This window comes from Drosophila biarmipes, chromosome 3R (assembly GCF_025231255.1).
Source record: "Drosophila biarmipes strain raj3 chromosome 3R, RU_DBia_V1.1, whole genome shotgun sequence".
Classification (NCBI taxonomy): domain Eukaryota; kingdom Metazoa; phylum Arthropoda; class Insecta; order Diptera; family Drosophilidae; genus Drosophila; species Drosophila biarmipes.
This window is the reverse complement of record NC_066616.1, coordinates 14,447,958-14,468,971: the sequence shown is the minus strand read 5'-3', so window position 1 is coordinate 14,468,971 and position 21,014 is coordinate 14,447,958. Positions and strand designations below refer to the sequence as shown.

Sequence of the window (21,014 nt, the reverse complement as noted above, 5' to 3'; positions counted from 1 at the left end):
CTTGGGCAATCATGTGAATCGAGCTCTTTATAATTTGCGAAACTATGTGAGCTGCCCCAGCGAGAGTTGCTATGGATGTTCCTTTTGTGCTCGGATTATCTCCTCGGCGGAATGAAAATATAAAATGAGGTGCCCGTGTTATGGCGTTCTAAGAGGCTTTTAAGTGGCCAGTTTCTAAGGGCTCTCAATGACAGCTTTCGGCTTTAAGATTTCACACAACAAGGTTCCTCTTCCTTTAAGAATGGGAATATTAATGGTCATAAAACCATTTAAAATACCATTGTATTTCAAAATGCCGCTCGAGTGTTATGGAAACTGGACAAAAGTGATCCCCAAACAACTTGCTTACAACCTTAAGAACTTTAAATTGATTATTTATAGTTGCAATTCCCTTTAAATGTATCTCAAAATATTGCTTAGTCTTATGGAAACTAAGCAAAGCAAATGGCCAAGGTGTGAGATTCCTGTCATCTTTCTGATATTTAAGGGAAAATCACAATTAAATTGCCAAAATCCAACAGCACGCATGAGTAACTTCGGTTTAATGAAGCACACTATTAACATGTTTAATAGGATTTAGTCGGCCTTGCAGTGCACAGAATAAATAAGTCTTAAAAGATTTAAGCCAGAAACAAATCGCAGAAGTGGAAAAGCAGCTTAAAATATTTGCTTAAAATAAGAATGAGCAACTCACAAAGCCGCCTTAATTGACCAATGCACTTCATAGTCAAATAAGCCATAGCAAGGAGTAACCTCCTAATAAACCCATGAAACCCCCCTCGTTATCCTTCGGATTCGTGTGTGTTAGTGCGCCTATGCGGCATGCGTATATTGCTGATCTTTTGTGTGTTTTTGCCGGGCGATTGGGCCACCCAGATGAAAATAATCTTACATGTCGTTGACACATTTCGGAGCACTGCCAAAGTGCCGGGCTTCGACCAAGCGTTGCTTACCTGATTCCGCAAAAGGGAGTAAGTGAGTGAGCCATTTTTTGGGAAGAGAAAAGAAAAAAGACAGAGACATAAGTCAGGATGCTATGGCTAAGGATACCAAACTACTTAGGCATACGGTTGATATGATATATATATACAGTTTCTATTTGGCAAACTGAAAAGCGCAATAAACATTTTGTGGCAAGCTGAATTAGTCAACGGATTTTAGCGACTGATTGGGGGTTTATGGCCGGGCAACCGGTCTTCAGATAAAACATACATTAAGTCTCGTGAAGAGAACAGACCCTGCCATTATGCTCAACCGCCTGGTGTCTCACCTGGTGTCCGGAGCAGATGGAGCCGTTGGGGACGCGCACGCGGAACGGACTGTGCACCGGGCAGGAGGTGCGCGGTCCCCACCTGGTGGCCGCCGCCTGTTGCAGCGACAGGGCCGAGCTGCAGGGATTGAAGAGCGCCGGCGGCGGCGGTATGCTGATCGAGCTGAGGCCGCTCATGCTGCGGCAATGGCCGCCGATGCCGCCGACGGCATCCACGGCAGCGGCCGGGCACTGGGGCACGCTCTGGCCGCTGCTGCCGACGCCGCTGCCGCTCATGCCGCTGCTCCCGCTGCTGCCCAGCAAGGACATGTGCGAGCCACCGGACATCAACGACTGTGATGTCAGCCCATGATGCTGGCACATGCCAATGGGGGGCCCTATGCCACCGCCGCCGCCGCCGCAGGAGGTCACGCCGCCGACAGCATTGGACCATTGGCCCGCCTGCTGCGAGGGTCCGCCCGCTCCAGATCCAGCCTGTCCAGGTGGCCCGGCTCCAGGTCCGCCCGCTCCAGGTCCAGCCGCTCCTTGTGGGTCGCCGCCGGCGCAGTAGTGATCCACCGTAAAACTGTCTTGGCTACCAGAGCATTGCAGGCGATGCGGGGGCGGTGGCGACGCGTGGCGCGGGTAAATGTTGTGTCTGTGTGCTCGCTCGACGGCCCTCTCCCGCCTTCCCCGGCGCTTTCTCTGGCACTTTCTCTAGCCCCTTGATATGTGGTTCAGGCCAGAAGCGGTTGCCAATGCCAGCATTGCTTTTCTCTAATCCTCAGTTTCAGCGCAGCTCTTCCATATATTGCAGTGGCTTTTCTCTGGCATTTGTTTTATTAGCTTTCAGATTAGACTGCCTCTGTGATCACAGCGTTTCCATCAACAACAACGTTTATTTATGATTAATCAACAACAAGAAACGGGGGGCGGGCGAGTTAAAAGTCTACAACAATTTTTGGTTTTTGGTTTTCTCGGCTTGTGGTTATTATTGTTGCTGTCTCGGTTTTTAATTGTTATGTAAATTCTGTTGCTATCACTGGTGAATCATGTGTGTGTCTCCAATCCCACGACGCTGAATCGATGTGGCCATAAATTATTGTATCCTCTTTTAATTGAGCCTGCCTGGGCAGCAACTATATATCTTTTTTTTTTGGTTTAAGCTATTTTAAATGCTCGAGTTTATGTGTGCTGCAATTGATGCAATTAACTTGTTCATCACAATGGTAATTAATTTGTTGTTTTTTCGGGTTTAGCTTGGTTTTATTCTTTATAACTGTTCTCTATATAGGTGTGTTTTGTTTTAATTTTATGCAACTTTTAGAATTTAATTTTGAATTGATTTGGTTTGGTTTTGTGGTTTTTAGCTTTTATATTTTCAAATTTTCTAGCATGCGATTTCTGCAAAGGAAAATCGTTGAGAAGCTCAAAATTTAACGAAATTTATTCGACTGGGCGAGTGTGTGTGGGTGGGTGTAAGGTGTGTGTGGGGTTTCCGGGGGTGTTAACTATATACAAACTCAGCACAGCGGGTGAAAGGAATTTCGGTTTCAAGGAATTTCAATTTAATGTTGCATACACGGCTCAGGAGCCCATCTCGCAACGAGTGTTTGCGCATTTAATGCAAATAAATTAGATATTTAATCCCTTAGACACGCACCTGTACAATTGAAATTAGTGAAACGGTAGGCGGACTCGCATCCCCAACCCCATTCACCCTGGGCTACACCCCCGAAAGCAATCAACGGAACAGATGGGAGCGAAATGGAGCGTAATATACACTGCGAAAATCGATTAGGGAGGCGAAATACTGTTAAAAATAAATATAGAAATACCATATCCAAGGGAGAACATATTTCTATTGAAGAACTTTAAAATCCTATTATTTATACAAACTTAAAGGAGTAAAGTCAACCTTTTCCAACTTTACTTGTCGTTATTATAACTAAAGAATGTTAAAATATGCCTTAAAATAAACCTGATATTTTTAAATACTGTCACTACCTCACATAAACCTATTTTGCACTATTATCAGTTCTTATCAGTACATAAAAAACCGAACAAATTGTTTTTAAAATGCGAAATTCCCAAAAATACCCACGGAAGAACCTCAAAGAGCCACTTCTCTTAAGAAATACAAAGGGGAAATTGTGAAATTTACCTATTTACATTTTAACCTTCTCTTTTACAACTATAGAATGACAAAATATGCCCTAAGATAGACCTGATAAATTTGAATACTTTAACTACTTTACATAAAGCCATTTTGCAGATTTAATCAATTCTTCTCAGTATATAAAAAGTGCGAAATCTCCGTTTGAAGCCCTAAACTTTGTATTGTTTCGCTGCAGACAGTTTGCCATGCCGCGCCTCGTTTTAATTAAACCCACTGTCTAGGCAACTGAAAATGTGTATTTTATATGCCTCGGAGATAAAAATAAAAATTTACAGTATAAAAACCTGTGTTGTGTCCCTGGGGGCGGGAGGAAACGCAGAACTTGAGGGGGTGGCCCAGCAGAGCTTTTTATCTAAACGGTTCCAAAAGGCAATCGTTTGGGGAAAAAGCCTTAAAAATAAAAATAAAAACCAGGGGAATCGGGGGAAGAAAACAAGGCTGTGAAACAAAAAAATGAAGCTGAGAACATGGAACTCGGGAAATTATAGGCGGTAATAAAGGCAGGAGGGCAGCGGGGGGACGCGCAAAGGCTGCAGATAAACAGGTCCTGCGAAGGACCTCCATTGGCTGGCAATTCCCTGGCGACTATCGGGACCGCAGGCGGAGACTATTTATGCTAAATAGTTTTCAACAAATTCCACACTGACTGCCGAAAGTCTGCCGCTGCCGCTGCCGTGGCCATCGAATTAAATTAAAACGGAATTGTGAATGCTTAAATAATATTCGCATAATAAAAAGCGACCCCATGAGCCGGGAGGCGTTGAAATGTTTGCTTTTGGCGCAGCTTCCGCTGAATGCTAATGTGCCACATGCCGCCCATAATTGAATGGGAACGTGCCGCAAAATGCGGGGCAGGAAGTCAGCCAAGGACGTGGGAGCTGTAGCGCTGGAACGCTGGAACTTTGCAGCGGAACATACGCGTTCAAAATAACCAAATTCAATTCATAAAAGATTCAAAAACCAACAAAGAAAGTATGGCAAAACAGCCGGAGACTCTGCAAGGTCTGAAAGGAGGAAAGAAAGCGGAACCGAGAACCGCAGCCAGACCAAAAAAAACGAAAACAGAAAAAGCGAAACAAAAACCGAGTTGAGGTAAAGTGAGTTTAGCAGTCTATCTGGATCCTGAAGGGCCACTACTTCTGCGGAGCCTGGAGGACTCCCCGTCCAAACCACTGGGCTGCACTTGCTCCTCGCCGTCGAAGAGGAGATGCGGTCCTGATGAATTTCCAAGGGGAAACAGGGAAAAATTAAAACGAAATGCGAGAAACAGAGCAAATAAAACCTCACGAATTTTTCATGCACAGTGGTCGCTTTGTTAAGCTGGTAACTAATGGTCACCGGCTAGTCATAATTGGCCATGAATTCAGTGCTTTCTGTTGGAAATAAATTCGAAATTTATTCAATTTACGTTCGTAGATTCAAAATAAAGAAAACCGTTTTTTTGGTGAAAGTGAGCTCGAATTCAATCAAATTAATATTCATAATAAAAAACCCTAATTGTAGAAAAGGTTAACACTTGGAGAGTTTCTCATTTAGGATTATAAATTTATAGGATTTCTCGTTTTATGTATATTCAAGAATGAAGTAATTTTTGGTACAAAATTAATTTTATAAAACTATCATTTAGAAAATCTATAGTTTCTTTTAATTTAATGGATTTATATAGGTTAAACTGATATAGGTTAAACTAAGAAAATTTCTTTATTAGGATCTTGAATTTGAAGGATTTAAAATTATCAAAACTTATCAATAATTTAATATTTAAATTTATATTCATAAATCCATATAAAAAAGAGTATACCATTTAGAAAATGTATTATTTAGTATTTTTAATTTATTGTTTATTCATGAATTTAGTAGTTGAAGGTTAAAATTGAGATATATTTGGGTTTCTTGAATTTGAAGGATCTGTATTAGGTACAATGGTATACATATTAGTTATTACTTTAGTAAATTAACAAATTAAAATGTATTTATTAAAAGGCTGTTAATCATAATAAAGAAAAACAATAATAAAATAATATCCCAAGGAATATTCGGGTTATTTCAGTTAAAAAATCATCAAGTATATACAGATATTTACGGTTTTCACTCTATATAAATATTACCCCTATTTCAAATAGGATCCTATCAAACGGCCTGCAGCTGGACTCCTTTAATCACTTCTTTGGACTCGCATCGGCAGACATAAAAATTCTAATTTCCCCGCGACCACTGTAGTTGAATTCTCTTGCAGCTTCTCTCCGCTTTCGCCCCTTTCTCCCCTGCTTTCCCCAGTCTTTGTGTATATATACACATTTTTGATAAGGCAAACGGAAATGGCATAGGAAGCGTTTGTCGGGTGGGGGAGTGGGGAGGCGGCTGAGGGGGCGGGGCTGGCCGTGCTGAGTGGCAAAGTGAAGTGAAGCGAACTTCAGTTTGTTGAGGAATTCAAAGTTTGCAGGTGGCTTGTAGTGGGTGGTGGAGGGCGGACTTTCGTTCAGGTGTGCTATGCTCTTCTTTTTTATCTTAGTACTTACTGCAACGAAATGTTGTTGTGCGTATCTAACTCGTTGTGTTGTCTGTGTTTTTTTGTTGGTTGTTTCTGGTTTAATCAATTAAAGAGTACATATTTTCTTTATTTATTGTTTCAGTGGATTTCTCTTGTTGCTTGCACTGGCTGTAGAATTAAGTTAGTTTTAGTTCTGCACGGATTTAATTCGATTTACACCGCAAACAACACACGCACACACCACTAACACACTGGCACACACGCAGACACACAGATACAAGTAGGCGAAATGCGATTAATTTAATTCAATTGAGGAGCGAGTTCTGGTGGCGCGTTCGTGAAATCATTGATAATCGTTTTTGGCAAATCGATTTGGCAATGCGGTCGAAATGGTTGCTCTGCTGGCGTCGCTGCCTCTTATCCTTGTTGCGGTTGTTGCTTCTCCAGCAGAGAGAAAACTCTCTCGCTCTCTCTCTTGGGAGAAAGTAGCAAGCAGAAACTCCCACACATACACACCATGAGCGGAGAGAGGGAGCGGGGTGAGCTTAAAAAAAGGCAAGAAGCTGACCGGATCGGACAATATTCAACAAAAAAAAAAGAAGAGAGGCTGTGAAAAAAAGTGGCCAAAACGACCACGCACACTTCCCCTTTCCCCTTCGCCTCCCGCTGGCGTAAATGTGTGTGGGAATTTTCCTTGTGAAAATCAATGCCTTTCGCCTTTGCCACTTTTTATGTTGCCTACTTTTTTGCGCGCAACTTTGTTGGATAACGGGAAAGTGTGCACTGTGCACTGTGTGCACTGCTTGCAATTAAAAAGTTTTTACTGCTCTTTTTTTCGGCCATCCAAAACTTTAGTTTGTCTGCTCCCCTCCGATTTTCTTGACTTTTTCTTGGAACTCTTTCTACTTTTTGCATTTCGCTGCGCCTTATGGCAACTCACTGGTGTGTGTGTGAGTGCGTGTGTGTTGGTGTATTTCTTCGTATGCAGCATCAGAGTGTGTGTGTGTGCTGCTGCGGGCGCTGCTTGCTGCGGCTACTGCTGCTGCGGCTGCTGCTTGAGCTGCTGCTGCTACTGTTGTATACCCGTGCTGTCCAGGCAAGGGCTCGCGTTAAACTGGCACAGAACCAGTCAGCAAGGTGCACAATTATAGACTGAATCCTCGAGTCCTGCCAGCATCCAGCTGAAGTCCTGGCTCTCGCGCTCCCTCTTTCTCTCTCTGTCTGCACTGCTTAGTGTCCTTGCTCTCTCCTGGCCTGGCCTTGCTCTCCTCTCTCCCTCTGGCACTCGGCTGAATGCAGCCTGCTGGCCCCAATCAATTTCCTGTGCGGGAGCAGGACAACTGGAGCTGCGCTGACTTGGTGGCCTGACTTTTGCGCTGCCTTGCTGAATCTGTTGTGGGATGCAGGATGCTGGCAGCGACGCCGGCGGCGACGCCAACTGCGACCGCGACGGCTGACATGCGCAGTGGTTGTCTCTGTCTAGCAGCCACATTTCTCACTCATTGGCAATCGCAGACGATTTTGCTGCTGCACAGTGGGCCCAAAGGCATTTACATAGGTTTGATGTAAAATTACACTACTGATGAAATTTCAAGTTATACTACCACTTAAAGTTGAAGAAACTTTAAAATTTGTGAACAATGTTGGTTTTTTAATTTCTCCATATAAGTTTTTTAACTTGTTACTACTTTAGCAAAGTATTTTAAAGAAATATTGGGTATAAATATTATTTAAGAGTTGTATTCATCCTTTTTTAATAATTCAATTCTAAATTGTTACCAAACACATATTACTCATGCGCCTCGTGTACCCCCGATTAGCCATGAGACGCTGCAAATCATGATAAGAGCCCAGTTATGACCGCAAAACGGCAGCCATCGGTTTTAGAGCCGACAAATTGGCCAGATAGGCCAGTGTGCTCTGCCACCGCCTTTCCGTCTAACGCGTAACGTGGCGAGAGTGCAAATATTCGTAATTTATGGCACAACGTCTGCGCCACGTAGTCGTTAACCCAATCATTGCCAGCGTCAGCGCTGGCGTCATCATCATCAGAATCTGCATCATCATCAGCATCAGCATCAGCATCAGCATCATGGCACATCAACGTTTCATCAGTGGGCTGCAGCTGCGGATTGGCAGCACTGGCCAACAACTTGGCCAGAATAGGTGTACCATGGCCAGCAGAGTGGACCTTACTTTTAAGCGTGTTTTAAGGTCATAAGAACCGCCCCTTTGACATAAGACATAAAAAGTGCATAACAATACAGGCTTTTAAGGTTTATCACTCATACGCAGTGTGGACCGTCTTTTTATGGAGCACTTGACCCGGCTTACGTGGCGTATGGGCAATATTTTATTTTGATTGATTTTTATGTAAAAAGGGTTTGAATAAATTCTGGAGTGCAAGTTTTTCTACCCACTCAAACTTAAAAAAAAAAATTATATAAAGTTTACGAACTTATTGAAGTAAAAATATGGAAAAAATTTATCTAATCAAAGTTAGAACTTCCGCTGAGCAGGATAGAACCATCTATTAGATTTGGTAGAAATACTGCGTTCCTAATTACCCCCGATAGCGGCCCACCCTAGAGTCCTGGCACACAATCACCAAGACACTCAGACACTTGCCAAAGAGGATGCGGGCGCGTGGCAAAAGGATTCATTGCCAAAAGAGGAAGACGCAGCAGTGGCAGAAGGTGGAAAACCGCAACCTAATTACATGTGGTAGGGCCCCAGCTATCCATTGGGGCCAGGCAAACACACAGAGGCAGGGTGGCGAAAGGAGAAAGCGGGCGGGAATGCAGGGGGAAATGGACAGACAGTCGGAGAGACAGCCCCTTTATGAGTTATGTATCTGTGCTGAGGCACAGCAAATATTTATGGAGCGCTTGTTGTGAATAGCAGGCCAGCTGAAAGTGGGGTTTGGGCAGAGGGGGAAAACGGGGAAATGACGGGGGAAAGGACAAGCGAGGAGTCCTTTTGGCTGGCAGATCGAAAATGGGTGTACCCTTTAAGGCCGATTGTATCCATGACAGATTAAAACAAAAGTTTCACGAATCTTAAGGTTTAATAAGAAATTTGATAGCCTTGATTTGTCATTACAAACAATTAAATTTAGAATCATTACAATTTAGCCAGTCTGGGGTAGGTTTAAGATATATTTGGAATGGAATTTTCCAGACATGATGGCCAAAATTCAAATGTTTTAATAGGAAATTTGATATCCTTGAATAGTTTGAAATCAAATTAGGAGCATTCGGTTAAGGTACATTTAACTAAGAATGGACACTGTTTCACTTTACAGATAGATGTTTCAAAAACTGCTTTGCCAACCTGTGGTGAATGTCATACTATCCCCGCTTTACAGGGCATCAAAAGCTGCAGAGGCATCTTTTCAGCCTCAAAGTGCACTGAATGCAGTTCAGACAATCGATTGATTCGCAAGGACGAGAACAGCAGGCATCACACGAGCTTAACGCGCTGCAACGGGCTTTTAATTAATGCAAAATAAAGCACCTCCCACTATCTGACAGCTCGCACCTCGGCAGCTCGGCACCTCGGGAGAGCCAGCAGCCAGCAGCCACCCGCCAGCGTTATGTCAAGTGATTTTCAGTCCGAATTCATTTGGCCCAAGGTCCGAGCTGCATCACAGCCAGGCGGCAGTGTAGGTCAAGGCCCATTCGGAAAATGGAGCTCGTGTAATCGCATCCTGGCCATAAACTATTAACTTGCTGCTGTCGCCAACGTTTTGTGCGCTGCAACACGCCAATGGAAAGCGGAATCACGGGGGCCAAAGGGTGCGCAGGGTCACGGGTGCACTGGAAAACGCAAAGGGCTAGGGGTCACACAATACCAAATTGGGTAGCGTTGCAGTAGGATCATTAATACTTTCCGTTTCCTTTTGAAATTTTCTGGTGAAAATCTGTTTGAAATGTAACTTGGCAGCTGACAAAGAACAAGGTTTACTAGAAAAATGTTTACACCTTAAACTTAGTAAACCTAGTAAGTAATATTTATTAAGACTAAAATATTTTTTAGGTAATTACAAAATATATTATAATTTTACTTCTTGTTAAAAGTTATTATATTTAGAACCATTTTCTAATTTAAGTATATTTTTTTAAGTTCGCTTTCCTATCCGCTTGTCAAGTAAAAGGTAGGCTTTAAACCTACAAATTAAGTATTCTCAAACAAAGTTGAATATTACTTATTTAGTAAGTATTAAGCAAGTGTTATTAAAATATTTTATTTTTGTTTTTTTTTTTTTAAATGCGGTATTCCTATTCGCATGTTAAACTAAAGAAGGGTGATAAATTTAGTTAATAAAATGTAGAATTTTAAACTAACTTTTTAACTAATATGAACTTAAAAAACTGTCCTTAGTGTAAACAGCATAGATAAAAAAAAAATATTAAATAAAAAATAAATTAAGTCTAAATTAAACAAGGAGTGTTTTTCTCCCAGTGCATCAAAAGAGTGAAAGCAATTTGGCACGAATTTGTCATCTCATCGAAGTGGCAACAAATTTGGCTGCAACACAACAGCAACAGTGGCAATAACAATAACAAGGATGATGGCAGTTACAGAGCTGCAATTTGGGGCCTGTTGGGCGGACGGGCGGATGGAGGGGCGTGGCAGGCGACATTTATGTGTGTTGTGCAGCCAAAAGAGTAACCCTAATGTGTCAGTGGGGCAGCAGGTGAGGCGGAGGCAGGGGCAGGGGCAGGACATCCTCCCCGCATTCGGTCCTGTAACTACTGCTCCTGACAGTTTGCTTGCTTAGCCTCGTTGACACGTTTAGTTGTCAACTAACCCACACACACATCCTAGATGAACACGTGCACAAACACCGCCCATATACACACATCCGCACCCGTAGTGCCTTCTGTATATATCCGTATCCGTATCCGTATTCCGTGCAAATCAGAAGCAAGTCAAAGGTAAAACGACCGTTGTAATAATGCTGATGGCATCCCAGAAATCGACACAAAATGGTATCGTAGGGGGGAGATACTATGGCATAGCAGATACTCAGATACTCAGATACTCGGATACTCAGATACTCAGCTACATGAGTGTGTGCGGCACACAAAAATGCAAATTCGTTGGCCATTTGGCAAATTGATTTTGCCATTGCAATTGGCCAATATTCAATGAGTGTCCACCGGGGAAAGGACAATAAACAAAGGCCAGCAAAACAAAGCGTTTTATGTGCCTTGAAGTCTTACTTAAGGATGAGAGTTTCTCGATGGGGAATAGGATTTCAATATGGCAAGTGCTTAAGAGTTAAGAGTTTGGCTTGCTACGGTTGCCACATAGGCTGAAAATTTACTTTCCTCTTGTAATTAAATTTAAATCAAACAATCTAATCAATATTAAAGCTTAAACAAAAAATGGGATTTTGTTGCGCTTAGTTATTCCCATTATTTAATTTAAAAGCCGACCACCTAACTCCCACACTTTGAACCTAATTTAAAATATGTAATTATCATAGCTAACATAAATCATTGGATTTAATTAATGCACGCGCATTTAATTAGTTTAGTGTTTAGTTATGTAAATAATGCCCCTAAATTAAACCGAAGTGTTGAGATAGTGATTGGAAATCATTTAGAAATGGTGTTAAAAAGTAATTTGGGCAAGTTTGGTTCTTTCTGTGATTTATTTTCCATTTTATAAACAAAGGTTTTTATTATTGTATGTTAAATTTCATTAAAAGACTTGGGTTAAGTTACCTCATATTAGCAATTAAAAAACATTGTTTTAAATCCATGTTTTAAAATAGCTAATGAAAATCACTTAGAAAGCTTGTTTTCTCTGATCTAACATTTTTTGTGAAAGGTTTTTTATACTTCCCAAAAAGAAATCATTGTTTTCTATAATTCCTTGCCAAAGTTGCCTCGTAATGGCCACTAGCAACACTGATCCCCGCACTCAGACTACTTATATTCCGCCGAAAAGCCGCATTACATTTATTTGATTTAGATTGAAAAGTAATTAAGTGGTCCAGCTGCCCAACACCCCCATCGTCACGAGTTTTCCTGCGCATTATGCGGGTGGCGACTCCCACTTTTAGTTTTAGCCACCCCCTTTTGGCGGGAAATTTCCCCCCGGCACACCAAACAAAAACAGTAAACAAAATTTAATCAAAGTTTCTGGCCGCAACTCAAATGAAAAGCCAACGCCACATGGTCAGCACCCCCTTCTGGCCACAGAATACACCCAGTTCTGCGGACCCTTCACATATATATTCATAATGCATGGCGATGGCGATGATATCGCCTTCCCCTAATTGGGACTGCTGATTTACCTGATGGTGCAGATTGTTGTAGTAGCGGGTTATGTATGCGGGCAGCAGCTCGGCGGTCTCCAGGCCGATCCACTGGAAAATCTCGAGGTGCTCCTGCTGCGGCTGCAGGGGATACAGGTCCGAGGCGGCGGACAGGTTCTCACAGCAGCGGCAGCAGCAGCAGCCATCTTCGGCCTGCTCCATCCGAAAACTTGCTGGCTTTTATCAATTTATAATTTGATTATATTGTTTCGCTGTTCGCTGTTCGCTGTTTTCTTCTTTCTTTCTTTCATAACACATTTGAATTTAAATTGAGTTATGGCCGGCTGACGGGGGCCGCCAATTTATGAGCAGGGCAACGGCGCGTCCCCAGCGCCAGGGAGCTGGCATGTCCCTGAGATCCCGGTTCCGTATCCTCATCCGCCGTATCCGGCGCATCCGGCTGGCGGTTGCCATTTTGTCAATTGCTCCCATGTGGATTTTGCCGCCAAACACGTGCGCTGTCGCCCGCTGACGGAGGTTACGGCGGAAACTCGCGCGCGTAATTGGCACACTCACGCACAGGCACACACACACACCACTGCGGGCTGTTCCGCCGGGTCCGGGTAAGCGTCCTGTTAATTGGGTCAAGCGGGACGGCGGGCGGGCGGGCTGGGTTGGGGGATGCCTCCTGAGAAATAGACTCACGGCTCCGAACTAGAACTCAAACTCAAGTGCCAACTCAATCGGCGCAGCAACTCGAAAGCTCAAACTCTGAACTCGACTTGACGAAGGTTTCCCCCGGGGAGTGGGGCGCGGGGTGGTGGCGCCTCGTTAGGCGCCATTTTCACACATCAGCGGGCAAGTGGCAAATAAATCCGAGGCGAGCAAATCCGCCGACGTTCCCCAGCGGCGACTGCGCCGCAAACTAAACTAAAAATCTCGGGTGCGCGTTTTTTGTTTAAGTCAATCACGAGTGCTCCGTTGTTGCAACTTGGCCACCAGTGATGGCCCGCAGCCGGCTGGGCCGCGATTAGGTACTTGGTTTTTGGGGTCGTTTACCAATGTGCAAAATAAGTCAAAAAAAGATGGTATTAAATATGAAATTTTGAGTTTTTAAACATGGTTTATAGGTCTTTGGCCTTAGATAATGGGAAACCATTATGGACTACACTACAGATCTTAGTTACAAAGAATAAATGATCCATTACACCCGTTTTTCTAAAAATACCAAATATTCTACATTATACCAGTCTTTCTAAAAATACCAAATATACTATAGAAATATCCATTTCTGGATAGGATTACAAATGTATAGAATTTTGAGTTCTTATTATTAATAACTGTTTGGAAGCTTGTTAACCCGTTTTAGAAATCATACGCCTATATTTACAGCGAGCCTTTTTTAGATTATACTTAAAAAAGTAGATACACTGTTCATATGGTAAGCATACCAACTTTTCTATGGTAATATGGTGTATGGGATGTTTATGTTACTTTAAAAATCATATAACTTTCACCCTATATATAATATAAGCATATCTTATTACCAATACTAAATTTTTCTTTAATTTGTATCTTCATCCATAAAAAATATTAAATAACCGACATAAGGTCATTTTATATTTTATTATAAAATTCAGTCTCATGCTCTTCATTCTAAAACTATCGTATATTATATAGCAAACTTCAAGAACCTAAGTCCCGAACCACATCTGGTGACAAATCTAAAGGAAAGGAAAGTACCTTTGCCATTACTGTCGCCACCCCAGTGGCTCAAAGGGAGAGAGTTGGCTAGAGTTGAAGGAAAAGAGAGGCCCAAATGCAGTTTGCTGCAATTTGCAGAGAGAGGAGAGGAGAGGAGAGAAAGCAGCAGCTTTTGCAGCTTTCACTTGGACATTGGCATTGTTGGTGGGACTGCAGCCCGGACAGCCCAGCAGCCTGCCTCCCCACCCCAACCCCTAGTAGAAGCCACCCAACCACCCATCCACCCACCCACCACCCCCCTCGACGCATCCCACCGAGCTGTGTATATAGCATTAACACATTCGTTCATTGCTTTCATCGTTGGCCTGCGTTTTCCTGCAGTTGTTCATATTTTGCCTCCTTCTTTTTTTGCCCACTTTTCTTTCATTCTTTTGGGCTTGTTTTTTTGCAGATTGCTCGGATTTATGAAAATGAGACTGGGCTTGCGTCACACAAAAAAGACAGGCCAGCAGACAGACAGACAGGCAGATATGGCCGAGTCCGAGCATCGAGAGGCGCAAAAATAAATAAAAAGGAGGAAAATCAGGAAAGGCAGGCAGCACCAGCAGCAAACGCCCCAGCGCAAAAAGTGTAGTCTGCTTCAAGGAGCAATTAACGACAGTGGATGGCAGTTATGTTATAGCACTGCGTCCGTATCACACACAGCCAGACCAGCCACCCACACCCCTTCCACATGCCACGATTTCTGGGAAGGAAGTGTACTCTCTATACCCTATAGCAGGGACAACATGGCGGGGGTAAACCAATGAGGAGCTTAGGCCGAGTCTGGCAAATAATTGGATACCCGTGGGAGGACGAGTCCTGGCGCACATAAATACTCCTCGCAGTTGTCCTTTTCAAGTTCTTTGACTGGGCCACATTAAAGCCCACTTTGATGAGAGCAGTTCAGCTGAAGAGAGATTTTCCCCTTGGAAATACCTGCATTTCAATTGGAAAATGGCTTCTCTAACTAACTATTGTTCTACTAACCCATTCAAACTGACTGGAAATAGTAACTAAAGGAAAAAGAAATAGGTTTACCAAGTATCTCTGGTTAAAGGATCCTTCCATTACCAAGATAATAGAGAGTTACCTGCTAGGAGATCTCAAAAAATCTTTCTTTTAACATTTGTAACCTCTTCTGAATGCAATATATTGCACAGCAATGAAATACCAATTCATGACTTGTTTCTTAATAACACAGAGCATACCAAAAGATTAAAAGGTTTTATGGCTGTTCAATATTATGTTATGATGCAAGAAAAGAACACATCTTAGGTTACCAAACTTTTCCCAAAACCCTCTTTATGTGACCAGTTTGTATAAGGATAAGGCATCCATTAGCCATATTACTAGTATCCAATAACGCAGCAATTGAAATCAATCCAAGGTCCCCACAGAACTTGCCATAATCATTTATGGTCTTACAGCGGGGGTAAGGATATTTAAGGCTTCGTCGAAACAAAAAGTTAAACGCCCGTCCGTTTCTGCTTATTTATTTTTTGTTCGCTATCGTTAAATGTTTTTGTGCCCCTTTCGCAGCTGCCGAGTGAAGTGGTCGAGTGGCGGAGTGAGGATTGAGGATTGAGGAACTCAGGGATCGGGGGAGTGAAGACTCAGGGATTGAAGGAGTGACGGAGTGGAGCGGCGAAGGCGGATGGCCATATGCCGACGTGGTCGGAACAACGATGGCACTTGAGCCGTGTACTCGTAGCATACTTTTCAGCGCAAAAAGCCCTCGGGCGGGAGAATGGGAACCGGGAGGCTGGGCGCCCGGGGTGCGGATGTTGCTGCCCCAGCTCCTGGTTTTCCTCTACCATTCTGTTTCTTTTTCTGCTCCCGCTGCCGCTGCTGCTGTGGCCTCACTACGTCCGAAATTCATTTTGGTTTATTCTGATTAAATTGTTTGTATTTGGTTGCATTAGCTACTGTATGTGCGTACACTCGAAGAAAATTATTGAGATTAGTAAAGCCCAAGTTTAGGATGATAATAAACTTATCTTCAGACAGTATTGGAGGTTTAGAAAAATATCACTCAAGAAAATATGTGGCAGGCATATGTACAAGCTTCAATTAATGTATGAAGAAGAAGTTTGAACAGTAGAGTAAAAATTTCTTTTAAAAATATAGAGTATTTGTATATATTACATTAAAGGAGATTTTCACAAAGGAAAGAATATTAGACTTATTCTTATAAAATGTATTCAAGTAATTTGCAGTTAAAGATAATAAAATAATTAAGGATCTTAAAATAATTAATGGTCTTTATAAAAAGAGTTATCATTTATGCTGCTAAGTTTTTGGCCTTCTTTAAAAACAGTCGCAATTCCTCTTTCTTGCAGTGTATTTATGTGCATGTACAGCAGTACATTGTGTGCCGGTATGAGTCTCTGTTTAAGCAAAGGATTAGTGACTATGTCTGCGACCGAGTCCTGCGAGTGACGGCTCTGCCGCAGGCTCTTACTCCTGCGCCGCCTTGTTTGCCCGCACTAAATACATTTCAAATTTGTTTAAGCTTAAGCCCAAGCGAATTGGGCGACTCGAGTGGACCGCAGATTGATATGACCACAGAGGCGGGCGAACAAAGAGCCCGAGAAGAGCCCAGTGATTGCCAGATTATTGCGAAATAAAGCTTGCCACAAAATGCCCAACAGAGTAAGAGTAAACAAGGAAGGCTTTGGCCCGCCTTTCCACATCCTACTTCACCACTCACCTGCATGTGGGGGGCGGCCAGGAGCTGCAGCAGCTCGTCCTTGGCATACTTGCCGCCCAGAGAGTTGCCGCCGGCCGTCGACGAGAGCTGCTCCAGGACATCGCGACATCGCCCGACGGCCTCGGCAGCCGGTGCTCGTCCATTGCTGGTCACCACGGTCGCCGCGATCCTGTCGAACAGCTGCAGAAACTGGTGCAGCCTGCTGTCGCGCAGCATGTCCCGCAGCACATCGGCGTCCACGTGCGCGTCCTGCAGCGAGTAGATGTCGTCCAGGCAGTCCAGGATGCGCTGCACCGCCTCGATGCCCGCCTCCTCGTCGGCCCACTCGTCCGTGGCACCGGCAATGGGCACTGCAAAAACATGAGAAAATACATGAGAACAGGTTCTGAGATAATTGAAAATGTTGATTGATTGATTAATATATATATAATATAAAAACGTTTATATAAAGAAGTTAACTCTGAGTATGTTATATTATATTAATATTATTTTTATTACTTTACTAAGTTTTTTATTTAAAGCATTAATATAAGCGAGTTTTGGGGAATTTGTTGCACTATCATTGCACGAAATACCTCTAAATATATAACAATTAATGAGGTTTCTATAAAATAATTAATATCTTCGCAAATTTACTTGTAAGTAAACTATTCAAGCAAAATTCAACCATTTTATAATATTTTCTTTCGAAGAGCGGTAAATAAAATAAGATACTATTCAAATATAATATTTAAATCATTAAATTGCTAGCTTAAGATGCATAAAAACTGTGAAAGAAAATACTATCTGTATAGAATTTTACTTTATAGGAATAAATCCAAATTCTTGTCCCTGGCAGCTACTACTATCAAAACTTAAATATCGGTATCTTGGACCGATTTAAAATAAAATTAAATTATTATAAAATACTGACTGTCCGCATCGGTGGCGTAGAGCGGATCCATGTTGGTGCCTCCAGCAATGGCCTGGACAGCACCCTTTAGCTTGCGTCGGGCATTGTAGCGCTTCAATTCCTCCACCGTGTCCGCCAGGTGAGTGCGCTGTAGCTTATCCCGATCCCGTATCCAGGGATGATCGAGCACCTCGGTGATGGAGAGTCTGTGATGGGGATTTGCGGCCAGCATTTTCATGACTAGATCCTTAGCGTTCGCCGAGATGGACTTCCACTCGGGTGCCTCAAACTGGAAGTAATGGTACCTTGTATTCAATGTTTTATTACAGTGCAAAGAGCTTTCAAACAAAGATAGTAATTGACAGGTTAATGCTCTGTATTCCTATGATCTACTCACCGATAGCCGACCGCGAGCTATCGACTGCTGCAACCGCACTCCTGAGCCCAAAAAGGGCAATCGCCCGGAGAGCAGAACATGGAGCATTACTCCGGCACCCCAGACATCGCATCCCTTGCCGTAGAGCCGCCTGGTCACCACCTCCGGCGCCATGTAGTGCGGACATCCCACGCGTCCGTGTGTTTCTATGGTTTCCCGGGTGCCGGGCAACTGGATGGCCGATCCGAAGCCGCCAAGTTTCACGGGCGCCGAATTGTCGACGGTGGCGAGGAGGGCGCAGGCGGGACGCACGTCCCTGTGCAGGATGTCGTTCTCGTGACAATAACGCAGCGCCTCCAGGATCTGGCGCATATAGTGACTGGAAGAGAGTGCGGTTAGTAAATTGGGTTCCTCAATTAGTTTTATTTGCGTTTGTTTTGGCGCCTATTGTATTGGGACTACTGATATATGGAATCCATATGAATAGTTGATGGTTTGGTGTTTCTTTTGGGGTTTGCCTTGTATTATATATCTTTTAATTGGTTTAATTTTAACCTTATTAAAGATGTATAGGTACAAAAGGCTGTGGGAGTGTTAATCCCTCAAAGAACTGCTCGTGAGTAGACGAAATAATTACGTTTGTTGAAATGGATTTACTGCCTGGGCATTTCCTTTCATTAATTATAATTAATAATGTATTCCCTTTGACCAAAACAAACGCAGATTGTTGGAACTTCCTCCGATTTCAATGCTCACCAGGCAACCGCCTCGCTGTAGACAAAACCGGCAACAGCCCGCCGCACAACCTCGAAGCACAAGTCGGAGCCCTCCATGCTGGAAAGAGTGCAAATTGAAAGGATATTAGGGCTGAGGTGGGATGGGATGGAGGGAGTGGCGTGCCACCGAGCCCGACAACTTACAACTCGAACACCATGTAGAGCATTCCCTCGGAGCTGTAGGTCTCCAGCAGCTCGACAATGTGCGGATGCTTCAGCATGTGACATATTGTGGCCTCGCGCTTCAGATCTGCGGAAAGAGGAGCGTTGGCATGGGGATGAGTATCCAGATGGGGTGGGGTGGGGTGGTAAAACAGCGGCAATTAGTTGACATTAGATGGAGGGCAATACCGTTGTGCGGAGCACCCACTCGGCCACCCACTTCACCAGCTGGCAGTGGCACTAATGGACTTAGCGCTGACTTATGTGCCTGCCATGTATCATTTAGTCAATGGCCGGATGGCTGCTCCGCGACTCTCTGCTCCTCGTCCTTTGCGGGGCCACGTCCACGTCCATGTCCTGATTCACGCAGTTCAGTTGCTCCTGGCGCCCTTGCACTTGAGCAATTTCTTTTTAATTGGCGTCTTGGGCTGGCAAACGGGCACCGGCGGCCCTGGAGGCGTGCTACACGTGTGGCAGCGGCATAATTTTGAATAATTGAGCAGCTTAATTATAATTTATTCACACAGCCCTGGAGCCGGGAGTCGGAAGTCGGTGTAGCTGGTAGGTGGCCCCATCGAACAAGGTCGCCTCATTCCGCCACATCTCCGTCAACAGCAAAAAATGAAGTGGAATCTATATGTATATTGGATATATAATGCTCACCCGCTGTGCTCAGTCCAGGACTCGCTGTGAACTTGGCCACATCAACGATTTTGACAGCAAACTGCTGATTGGACTCCCTGTGTATGCATCGCCTCACAATGGAGAAAGGTCCTCTGTAAGAAGGTTTCGGGACAGAGGGGAAAGTAAATTCGGATTAAACTTCAATTGAAAGTTGATTGTGTCTAAATGGGGGCGAATAAAATTTTATTTTTCTTCGAAAAACAACAAATATTCCTAAATTTAGAGCAGCTAAGTGGAATACAAGAATGTCATAAAAACTTTACTTTTTGAAGATTATATTGGAATGTTATGTGGAAAAAATTAAAAATAATTCCATTTAAGCTGCATTTAGATTTTTGGAACCCAAACAATAATTGCTTTATTCGAGTGATTAGCTTTTGTGGAAATGTGCTGCACATGATGTCAGCTTTTTCAAGTTCATCTGGGTGCTTAATGTAGATAATAAAATGCAAGTGTATGATCAAAAGCGGATGAAAAGTGAATCACATTTAACTGCATAGATTCGAGAATCGTGTTAGTGGCACATTTCCAACATCATAAAAATACTTTCCCATCGAAACTAAATCAAACAAAGTTCCCCTTAAAAATGGTGACAACTTTGTGAATGGACTTGAAGCCAAACTATGATGATCACAGGAAAGGCAGCTCTAACACAGCAAATGTTTGGCCATACATTTTTGAATAATGCAAAAGTTGGCCTGGCGTTTGCAAAAAGTTTTTTATGAGGACGGAGGGAGCGGACTTCGGTCCGTTCCCTGGCCAATAGTTGGATGATTTACTGCGTGTGGGTGGCGATGGGAGGGAGTACGGGGCGGATACATAATACATAATGAGATAATGGCCATGGATGCCAGCTGTCAGCGGCAGAATCGGGCGAGGATATGGCCTGGAGGGGCGAAACTTACTTGCCAATGACCTCGCACAGCTCGTAGACGTCGTCAAAGAGAATTTCGTCTTCGGTCATTTTGAATAATTGATGAATTGATGCCTCGACTCAATTGCTTTTTCGAATATTGATGAGTTGTGTCCTGTTTTCCGTGCCGGGCGCCTTTCCTTTTCGCTTTCCCTGCCCGTCGTCGCCTACTGCCCTCCAAAAACGAACATAAAAAATAAACAAAAAACGAAGCGGCCAGTGAGCAACTCCAAAAACTTTGAGCGTTTTTCCTCGGTGTCTTCGGATGATTTGTTGTTATTATTCTTTGTTTTTCGGCTGTTGTTGCTTCGATGTTGTTGCTGCCGGTGTTAAAATTGCATTTTGCGCTGAAAAACAAAAACAAAACAGGTGGGAATGGTAAAGGTGAGTTTTTCCATTAGTTCGAAGCCGCTAATCAGATTTATTTGGCGTGCAATTAGGAGACTGTCATCGGCTTTTACCTCATACTGAGAGATGAGTAACAGATTACTTAAAATTATTTCATTCACTCTGCGGAAATATAAACATTTCTTTAAACAAATTGGGTTAACTTTTTAATGTACAT

General features: G+C 43.3%; 1 protein-coding gene and 1 long non-coding RNA gene across 11 annotated transcripts in view; both read right to left on the bottom strand.

Annotated features, from left to right (window-relative positions):
* The window catches only part of LOC108031484 (peripheral plasma membrane protein CASK), a 40,494-nt gene that overhangs the window by 17,835 nt on the left and 1,645 nt on the right, over window positions 1-21,014 (bottom strand). For 4 of the 10 annotated variants that reach the window (XM_017104960.3, XM_017104962.3, XM_017104961.3 and 1 more), the window contains exons 2-8: window positions 20,442-20,796; window positions 19,516-19,628; window positions 18,835-18,940; window positions 18,671-18,748; window positions 17,936-18,293; window positions 17,560-17,827; window positions 16,647-16,996 (exon numbers count right to left, since the gene is read on the bottom strand). In XM_017104960.3, the coding sequence (XP_016960449.1) occupies window positions 16,647-16,996; window positions 17,560-17,827; window positions 17,936-18,293; window positions 18,671-18,748; window positions 18,835-18,940; window positions 19,516-19,628; window positions 20,442-20,500 (1,332 nt within the window). In that variant the 5' untranslated portion in view covers window positions 20,501-20,796. Of the gene's footprint in view, window positions 1-1,270; window positions 2,654-5,947; window positions 6,216-7,002; window positions 7,079-12,229; window positions 12,428-16,058; window positions 16,324-16,646; window positions 16,997-17,559; window positions 17,828-17,935; window positions 18,294-18,670; window positions 18,749-18,834; window positions 18,941-19,515; window positions 19,629-20,441; window positions 20,797-21,014 lie in introns of those variants that run through there. The other 6 variants (XM_050889502.1, XM_044091046.2, XM_044091047.1 and 3 more) reach the window with 5 other exon arrangements.
* LOC127011625 (uncharacterized) lies at window positions 8,827-9,864 on the bottom strand. Its single transcript, XR_007764781.1, has 3 exons — window positions 9,808-9,864; window positions 9,460-9,737; window positions 8,827-9,399 (listed from the first exon to the last, which is right to left on the bottom strand). It is a non-coding gene; the product is annotated as an uncharacterized LOC127011625 (long non-coding RNA).